Source organism: Echiichthys vipera, assembly GCF_963691815.1.
Source record: "Echiichthys vipera genome assembly, chromosome: 18".
NCBI classification, from domain to species: domain Eukaryota; kingdom Metazoa; phylum Chordata; class Actinopteri; order Perciformes; family Trachinidae; genus Echiichthys; species Echiichthys vipera.
Window position 1 is genome coordinate 2196186 of NC_139843.1, and position 10116 is coordinate 2206301.

At 47.1% G+C, this 10116-nt stretch overlaps 1 protein-coding gene across 1 annotated transcript in view; it reads right to left on the reverse strand.

Moving 5' to 3' along the window:
• Window positions 1-594: 594 nt before the first annotated feature.
• aatkb (apoptosis-associated tyrosine kinase b) overlaps window positions 595-10116 on the reverse strand; it is a 42669-nt gene continuing 33147 nt past the window's right edge. The window contains exons 10-13 of the mRNA XM_083932512.1: window positions 5903-9416; window positions 5313-5442; window positions 4705-4911; window positions 595-3539 (exon numbers count right to left, since the gene is read on the reverse strand). Coding sequence (XP_083788638.1) covers window positions 3511-3539; window positions 4705-4911; window positions 5313-5442; window positions 5903-9416 — 3880 coding nt within the window. The 3' untranslated portion in view covers window positions 595-3510. The remainder of the gene's footprint in view (window positions 3540-4704; window positions 4912-5312; window positions 5443-5902; window positions 9417-10116) is intronic.

Consider the following 10116-nt stretch of genomic DNA (forward strand, 5'->3'; position numbering starts at 1 on the left):
TCCAGGATGTGGACATTTATGTCTTCAAAGACACCACTTCTCTCCAGTTTACAATGCTGCCCTTTCATCCCTTCAGGAGATTCAACAATCCAACCTCAAAGAACAAATGTTCACAAACGGCCTCCTGTGACTCTACCACTGTCATCAAGAGCACTGACGAAGCCGAAACCAACTTCCCACCAACAACTGCCACTCTAACGGCACTTAGAGCACAAAGGGTTCCAGTGACATCATCGACCTTGTGAGAGGTTTAATACCTGGATCTCCACACCGGTTAGTTGGACCAGTCCCAGCCTGGTCGTGATCCTGGTCAGATGCGTACATGAACTGATGAAGCCTCTTGGATGAGAGGTGAAACGTCTTCCTGACAAATAACCAAGTCCAGTTGCTTTAGACTGAAGTTGCTTTGAGGGATAACGACGACCTGGACACATGAGAACATTCGTTCAAAGGCTTAATGTTGTGTCCAAAAACTGAGCCGTCATATTAAAGTATGTTGAAATAAACTCTAAATGAATCACCAGAAGAAGAAATGCTCCAGAAATCTTAAGATGTGTAAAACAGACTTTATTCATATTTGATAGCAGGTACAGAAAGTAATGATGTGACCGTGTCCGTGTGGGGGCACGTGTTAGCGACAGTATCTGGAACCATGGCCGTTCTGAGCCACAGCTCCTGTAACGTCCCTCCTCTCCGTCTCCATTCTGGGGTAAAAACAACACCCACTGTTGCCCCTGAACCACAACACAACATCTCTTTGGCAACAATAAAAGATAAGAGACATGTATTTTTAACCCTAACCCTCCTGTACAGGTACAGTTCATCTTTTTGTCAAGATACAAAAATATTACGAACGGCTGCCTAGATGGATCTACCCTAAACTGTTACAGAATATTTAAGCCTTTGAAGGCAAACAAACACTTTGAAGACACTACATGTTGATCCTTTTTGAAAGGTGGCGCCCTTCAGAGCCGACAGCAACCACTAGTCCCCCTTCACTTCCTCACATTTACACAGAAAGCAAAGCACTGTGACATTACAGGATCCTGACGTCGGCCCTCGATCGACTTTCAACCACTGATCGGACGAACGACACTGAACTGATCGACGCTATCAAATGTCACCCTGATACTGTTTCCTGTGATGCTCACTTGTCTCCCCGTCTTGTAAGTAAATAACCCAAATTATAACAAAACAACAGGTTCAACAGTTTATCTTGATACCAGAATCAGAAGAACCAGAGTACAAAACTGCTAAAAGCTCAGTGAAGCCAATTTACAGCGAGTGACAGTAACAGTGAAGACGTGGTCGGGACGAGCAGAAGCTGCAAAACACTGCATGTTAATGTTAATTAATGTGAATGTGCTGATTTACAGACGCAAAAGCATGTTCTTTCAAACTAACCTCCAGACAAAAACAGAATTTAAAAGCCTTTTTAATGTTGTTGTGCAGGTTTGTATTTTGAGGTATCGGCCTGTAGGGTCGGGCAATATGATGATGTATACCGATATTTATTATTTAATGTATAATATCGTTGCAAATGAATACGACTTACTGGCAAAATTGGATCTCCTGGATCTTTGCATCGTTGTGATGAAGAACATTTTGTCAGGGTTTTTACATTTTACTTGTTGATTTTAAAGTGAAGTTTAGAAAAAGTACGAGATGACCAACAGGTTCCTCTGACGGCCGGTACACGGAGGTGACCGTTGAGTTTAGATGCCAAAAGGTGACCGTTAAAGCTGCAGTCGGCAAGTCTGAAAGATCGAGTTGACTCAGTCAAATTGGAGGTAAATGGAGGAAGGCTGGCTAACTTATTCATTGAGAGCAACTGCTATCGTCATTTAGCGTATGCTAGCTTGAGGTGTGTGCCTGTGACATTGTAACATGATCTGTGGAGTGAGCCCGAACTGTGAACTGTGCTGAGTGGACAGGATGATATGGGCGAAACAAACAACAGGCTCTAGCTCAGGGGTGGGCAATTCTGGTCCTGGAGGGCCACTGTCCTGCATGTTTTAGGTGACTTCCTGACAATAATCAAACTGTGATGAGCATCAGCTGCTTGATAACGAGTGCAGCATTAGACTCAGGTGTGTTGGAGCAGAGAGAAACCTAAAACATGCAGGACTGTGGCTCTGCAGGACCAGAATTGCCTACCCGTGCACGTAGAGGCACGTTCTGGATGATTTATGTTGTTCTATCGGAGCAAAGTGTCGACTTCAGTGAATATGATCAAACAAATGTTGCAGACTGGGACTTTAAGTTTAGTCTCTAAAGGTGACGGTTAAGTTTAGTCTCTAAAGGTGACGGTTAAGTTTAGTCTCTAAAGGTGACGGTTAAGTTTAGTCTCTAAAGGTGACGGTTAAGTTTAGTCTCTAAAGGTGACGGTTAAGTTTAGTCGAATAAACGAATTAGTTGAGATCATAAAATGGTGGCGTTTCATCCATATTGCCCGGCCCTGGTGACCCCTGTGTTTTTATGTAGCAGAACGTCTGATTTCCATGTTCACGTCTCCTGTTGCTGCCAGTTCGTTCTGGCAGCAACAGGAGACATGAACATGGATTTCCGTGACCGTGTGTGTCTGTTTCTACTCCAAAACAACAAAACAATACTTTCTTCATTGTCTCTGAGCAAGACATTGGTAGAGATACTGTGTTCCAGGTAATTTAAACCATGCGTCGCTATATTTGAAAAACCTGTTCAACCTAAATCTTCCTCCACTTCCAGTGTTGTGCCTGATGTTGGTTGTGACGCTCGTGCTGGCGCTCAGTTTGGTAGAACGAGCCACAGATTCATGTAAAACAGTGCAGTAGAAAAGAAAATGGAGTCACAAAACATCACATTGTTCAGGTTCGATCAGCTCTTCCCATTAAACGTTCTGTAACCAGACGTGATCCGTTAAAATCCCCTTTGCTTCCTTCTGTCCTCGTCCTTTTGTCTCCGAATGAACCCAAATATTAACATATTACTTGTGATACCTCAAAGATTGTTGTTGATATTTATTAAGACAAGTAAAGCAGTTGTTCTACAGAGTCCGTGGAGCTGTACAGTCGTGTTCAAAGTGCGGATCCTCTGTCGTAAAGGTGTCTTTTACTCAGCGACCATTTGTTTAAAACAGTTTAAAAGTCTGTCTCTGTGAGTCCAGGTGGTTCCACGCTCTCCTGAATGCATCCCGTCATCAATGAAGAAGTGAAAGAGGCGGCAAATGTGGCGCTTTACAAAGGCCTGTCCCTCCATTGCGTCCCTTTGATCCGAAAAATATGCACACTTCACCAAGTTTCCCCTGATTCTATACATCGTACATACAGCATCTATTAATATTCTGTACATTTTATATATTAATCATTCTCTTCTCATCTTAGGTCAGAAAGACGAGCCTTTCAAAAGTGTCCACAGGCGGTAAGAGGCACTGGCTTGTGTTTCTAAAACCTGATGTTAAAAAATAAATTAGAAGTCATGCTAGCAGGCCGAGTCCTCGTCGTGGCAGAGACAAGAAAAAGCCACGGCTCGTTATTCTTTGTCGCCGTCCTCGCTGCTTCCTGCAAAACACAGAGCGACGCGCAGAGGATTAATGAACACAGGTACTTCTTACAGACTGTTCTCCAAAATGTTGCCAGATTTCATAGAAATTGTTGTTGTGGCTACGATGTTCAGACACTAGATGGCGGTGTTGTGCTCATTCTCCATATTCAACCTTTAAAGTAACTCTTTAATAACCAGAGACGGCAAAAGTACCCAAATTCTTCACTTGAGTAGAAGTAAAAGTACTATTATTATATTGCACGATTCACTGCAAAGCTAATAACCACACAATACTTTATATGGAATTCATTTAATCAATGACAGTTTGAACAAACACAAGATGGATCCTGATGTACTTTACCACGGTCAACTGTAGGCGTTTGTATCGTACACGTCAGGTTCACACATCACACTTTGGACCAAGGTTGGCTTCTAAACTGTGGTGTTACAGATTAAACTCGTAGGTCCAACTGTTAATCAACCTTTTGAACTGCACATCAGGACAACACTACTACTACTATAACACATGCTAGACCCCCATCTTCATCTCTACACATCAACCCGTCCCTCTACGCGAGTCTAATGTGAAGGCAGGGAAAACTAATGTACCAAAATTGTTTGTTCAACTTCAAGAGAAGAAGGATTTCAAAGCTCTTGGATCAGAGCTAAGCCCTCCTGGGTCTAAATATCATCAATCTGAGTTACTGACGGACAGACAGCCGTGTCTCTGTCGTGCCTCTCTCAAGATGGCCGACGCCAGCCTGTAGCAAACATAGTCTACAGACAGCCGTGTCTCTGTCGTGCCTCTCTCAAGATGGCCGACAGGAGCCTGTAAACGCAGGGTGGCGTGCATTCGTCACAGCGCCCCAAAAAAGGAATGTTTTTGTTTGTTAACGAGTAACAAGCCTGTTTGGGAAATGTGAGGAGTAGAAAGTAACGATAATCGTGTTAAAAAATTTACTGAGTAAAAGTAAAAAGTTGTCAGAATAATAAATACGTCTAAAAGTAAAAATGACCTGAAAATTATATTTAAGTACAGTAACGAAGTATCTGTACTTTGTTACTTGCCATCACTGTTAATAACCATATTAACTAAAACACATTAAGAGAAGAGTCGAGGCTTAAATTAAGAGGTATTGTATTTTCTAATGTGTGAGAGTGGTGGTGGATGAGGCGACTCACCTCCTGCAGAGTCCATATCAGAGTCCGAGATGTGAGTGATGGAGAAACGCGACACGTTGGAGGGGGAGACAGTGAAGCGGGAGTACTGCACGGCAGGTTTGGGCTCCAGTGTTTTGGGGACTGAGCGGGGCGGAGGCGAGTCAGACGCAGCTGAGGATGTCGGCAGAGGGAGCAGGGGGAAGTCGTCCTCCCACTCGTATCCTGCACCTGAGAGCAGACGCATTTAAGAAGTTAATATTTGATTACATTTGATTTGTTTTCCTGATGCAGAAACAAGCTGTGGGTGGCACTGTTGCCTATCCCTGTGTCTGCGTGGGTTTTCTCCGGGTTCTCCGGTTTCCTCCCACAGTCCAAAGACGTGCAGGTGTTCGGTTCATTGATGACTCTAAATCACCCGTAGGTGTGAATGGTTTTCTGTCTCTGTTCGTCTCTATGTGTCCTGTGATAGACTGGCGTCCTGTCCAGGGTGGACCCCGCCTCACGCCCGATGTCAGCTGGGATCGGCTCCAGCGACCCCGGCAGGGACAAGATGGTTGAAGATGGATGGATAAACAAGCTGTGTTTCATCAACACTATATTTAAATGAAGAAAAGTGATTTTTGACTTACTCTCCTCTGAGATGTTCCCATCTGAAGAGTCATCTGAGGCATTCAGCCTTTCTTGGGATTTGCTCCGTGAACTCAGACCCTCTGCTCCTAAAGGGAAGCCGTGCTCAGTCAGCTCCTTGGTTGGGCTTTCCTAGTGGAAGTAGAGTCAAACACACTTGTTAGGAAGACTTAAGATCAAAGAGAGCTGACACACACAGCCGTGTCACTGGCTTCTTAGGTTGTTATGTAATGTTTAAGCAAACTTGAGCATTCATTCTGAGTCATGTTCACATGATGAATATACATTTTTACCTCAGTTTGGTCTCTATCAACTCCTTTTGTTGCCTAAACTTTACCGTAGCATCAGATTTTGGAAGATATCATATGAATTGTTGTGCATACGTATGCGTACAAACCCGTTTATAAGAATTCGTTGAATAACTAGAGTGGCCCTGACTGAACTATACAAGAAATGTGCCATAAAACCAAAGCAATGACTTAAAACAAGCTCTCTATAACAGCATACCACATAAAACGTAATGTCAATATCACAGATATGGATTCCTGCAGGTTTAAATAATAAACAAATGAATAAAACCACCCTCTCTTACCTGATCGAACAGATAGACGGTGACATCGTCAAAAAAAGACACCGTCTTCTTCCTGCGTTCCAGCTCTTCCTCGAGGCTCTCCGTTGTCAGCAGCGTTGGCATCTTGAGGAGGCTGCGCAGTTTGTGGGCTTCGCTGTCGTCACTCACCACGATGGGCACTGGGTGGCACTCGTCTTCGCTCTCCTCCCCTGCGCTCTGCTCCTGCACGCTGTAGCTGCGCAGCTCCTCATCCGACTCGTCGCTGTCATCGGTGTCGCCTCCATCCTCATCCGCCTCTTCCCCGTCGGCTGGAGACCCTCGACACTCTGTTGCGGGGAGCGGAGGTGGAGGGGTGGACGGAGGTGGAGGAGAGGATGAAGAAAACCGCCTGGTGCTTGCTGTGTGCTGCAGGGCCACCTCATCTTTGGGTAAAGTGTGCAGGATTTCACCAGATATCCCTAAAGGCCTGTTTTGAATCGTCTTGATCTCTGACTCTTCTGTTGTTCCGAGATCTTCTTCTGCTTCCTCCTCCTCCACCTTGATGTTGGAGGCACATTCTCCATTCAGGGCACCGAGGGCTTCTTCCATGGCCCCCACCACCTCTGCGGCCCAGTCGCCCAGGGATGAGCTCTCTTCCTGAGATGGCCATTCGTCCAGCCCACCCTCTGCTATTGAGGCAGTGTCAGAGGGCTCCAGAGGCCCCAGCACCTCATCGTCTATCAAGTACGAGTCCATCTCCAGTGGAGAGGAGGATTCTCTTCCTTCTGATGATAACATTTCAAGTTTTATGTCTTTGTTCACTACAGTGTCGTCTGGTTCTTCCTCCTCCTCGTTCTTCCTTTTCTCTCCCTTCTTTTCTCCCATGTGCTGTTCCTTTTCAACATTTCTCTCTGACAGTTCTTCCCCTTCGTCCCTAGACTGCTTTTCATTCTCGTAGTCTGAGAAGTAGGCGGAGTCTCTGTATGGAGTTTTATCGCTCAGCGGTAAAAGAATGTGGTCACTCGTCTGTGAGTCTCCTAAGGCTAAATCTTCACCCAATGAGGGTTCATCCTCAGCGGGCATCGCTTTATCCTCGACTCCATGCTCCTCCAGCTCCTTTTCCTCATCCAGTCTCGTATCGAGGGTCGGCTTTCCCAGAGGCTGCTCACGAGGTTCATGAGGCTCTTTGGGGACAAACTCAGGGCTCTCGTTATTTTCCGTGTCGTAGCCGCTGTCCATAGCTTTAGGCGAGCTGGAAGGGTGAGAGGACGCGGGGCTGAAGCCCTCACAAGACCCGGCTGCGGACGGCAGCTCCATGGAATCCATGGAATCAGGAGTTCCCACTTGCTTCTGCAGCGACTTGAAGGCGGGAGAAGCGCTGAGCTCGCTGCACTCGTCGGCAAAGATGCCTGAGGTGACGTCGGTGATATCGTCTGTCATGTCATCGTCCTCGTCATCGTCACTGCAGTCGAGGATGTCAGCGAGGCTCACGCTCGATCCTCCCCGGTCCACACCGCTGTCGCCGCCAGTGTGACTCAACTCCGACTGCGGATCTGTGAGGGCCACCATCACGTGCATGTTGTCGGCGGGAGGCGGAGTGGTTACAGCCATTGTGGTCAGAGTCACTTCTTCTATTTTAGGCTCTGTCAGGTTTTGCGTGATGGGCTTTTCTTTGATTACATCCTCCCTCTTCTCTTTGAAGAGCAGATCGTCAGCTGTAAGGTCAACATACTGCTCTCTGCTGTCCTCACTTTTTGTCAGAGCAGGTTTGACCACGATGGGACCCCCTGGTGCCGGTGAGAGATTGATCATCTCATCACTGCTTGGGATATCAATGGCTTTATCGTTGATGTAGCTGCTGTGACTGTAGCTGTGACTGTAGCTGTTGTTTCTAACCAGCAAGCCTGTAAGTGGGTCAACAAAGTGTGAGTGGCAGCACTCTCCAGAGGCTGGCACTTGAGTCTCGCCGTCATGGCACAGGTAGATGTAGGCGTTGCAGTTGTCTGAGGGCACCATTGCATGATGTTTGCTCAGACTCAGGCAGGCACTGTTATCTTTGGCCTGGTGGGGCTCGAGATAGTCGATGGGTTTGGGTAGAGAGTGGAAGGCTAGGCTATGCCCCTCTGGCCAGGAGTCTTCAATGTCCGTACTTGGCATTGTGTAGTGGAAATCTACGTACGCATCCTGTCTGCAGCTGTGACTAGCCCGTCTGTGATGACCAACGCTACTTTGGCGGTGTTTTGAAGGCCAAGTGTTGCAGGTGTGTCTCTCAACAAATATGTCTTCTTCTTCCTCCTCCTCCTCTGTGTCACTGTCTCTGTGCCCAATGAAAAGTGCCCCCTTGGTCTCCATGTTGATACTGACAGAGTGGCTGTTATGCCTGGTGTGGCTGGGCATAGTCTTCCTCAGGGAGCCCATCATGTCGTAGTAGCCCCCTGTCACGTTCTTTCCTATGATAGAGGTCTGACTTGTGTCCAGGTACATGTCCCTGTAGGCCTGTTGAGGTGCACTACCTACAGCTGGGGCTACACCTAGCGGGTTGTCCAACTCACCCAAGGCTTGACGCAGACTCCTTGACCCCCAGCTTTCTTGGTGACGCTCACTGGTGGGCTCATCTCCGATTAGGTAGTGCTCTATTCCCAAAGGGGGCGAGTGCTCATAGTAATAACCCCCATCTCGGTCTTTATAGGACACATAGTGACTAGATTCCCAGGGTTGTAGTGGGCTGTTGTCCAACACTTGCCCTAAAAGGGGCTCCATTGTCAGGGAGATAGCAGGACTTGAGTCATTTGAGTCGTACATATCTGACTTATGGATGTCTGCTGACCAGTAGGGACCCATGTTCTTAGCCTGTGACGGGCAGGCCATGCACTCACCTGAGTCGGCACTCCCTGTCAGAAAGCTCCCACTGCTGCCCTGGTAGTCTGGGCTGTAGGAGCACATGGTGTAATCCAGATCAATGTTACAGTCTACTGGCTCTTCGATGCGGATGTAGTATTCACTGCTTAACGAGGGGCTGTGGGCACTAAGGACAGGAAGTATGTCTGGAGCATGGAAATGTTTCGATTGGTAGTAAGGAGGAGAAACTCCATGGCTTAGGCTCTCCATGGGGCAGCCTCCCACGATGCCCCCAGGTGGGTAAAAGGCTTCCTGGCAATGATGGTTGACCTGACCCAGTGTAGTAGAAGAGTCCGGGGCTCTGTACGCCCGATCTGCCCTGGCTTGCTCCCACTTGTACTCAAAGTTCAGGCCGTGGCTGGTCTCTGTGACTGTCAGTACATCATCCCCGGACTCTGAGTGGTAACCATCACCAGCTGAAAACTGCTCAAGGAGAGGGAAAGAGGAGGAGGTTGATGGGGGTTGGTCTCGGGACATTGCCGAGGTACCGCAATGGCTGTTAAATCCAGGATTGGGACGCAGGGAGTTCCATCTCCTCTCGAAATCCTCTTCAGCCTCGCTTGCCCCCTTGGCACACAGGTAGCTGAGCAGCAGGTGGACCTCCTCTGCATTGGGTCTCTGATCGGGCTGGAGCCAGCAGAACTGCATCACCTCATACCTGGGAATCCAACCAAAGCAACAACATATGAAAGAGAGCATTCAGGTCCACCAGGTCCAATAAAAAACTATTAAAAACTGGAAATAATGTCCCCAATAAAGGGATGCAAAACCAGCAGAATTGAATCCACTCATCCTTTAAGGAATTTCCAACATCTTCCGTAATCTGAATATAGAGTTTTGCTGTGACCTAACCCTAACCCTAACTCTAAACCCTAACCCTAACCCTAATCCCAAACCTTAACCCTATTTTAAATAGGCCAAAGGGTTCCCGATGTCCGATCGCAACAAAACCACATCGAGTGCATTCGGCACCCACAAAATAGGGGGGGTAGCCCAAGTTTCAAGTCTCTAAAATAACCCTAACCCCTAAACCCTAACCCTAACCCTAAACCCTAACCCTAGCCCTAAACCCTAACCCTAGCCCTAATCCCAAACCTTAACCCTATTTTAAATAGGCCATAACTTTTGATAGGAATGTCGTAGAGACTCCATCTTGGTACCAATGGAAAGCGAATGGCCATAATTAGGGGGGTAGGCGAAGTCTCAACGAATGAGCACCTAAGGGGAAAAAAATAGGCACACAATTGTTTAAGATCAAAGGGTTCCCGATGTCCGATCGCAACGAAACCACCACGAATGCATTCGGCAACCTTAAAATAGGGGGGGTAGCCCAAGTTTCAAGTCTCTTAAATAACCCT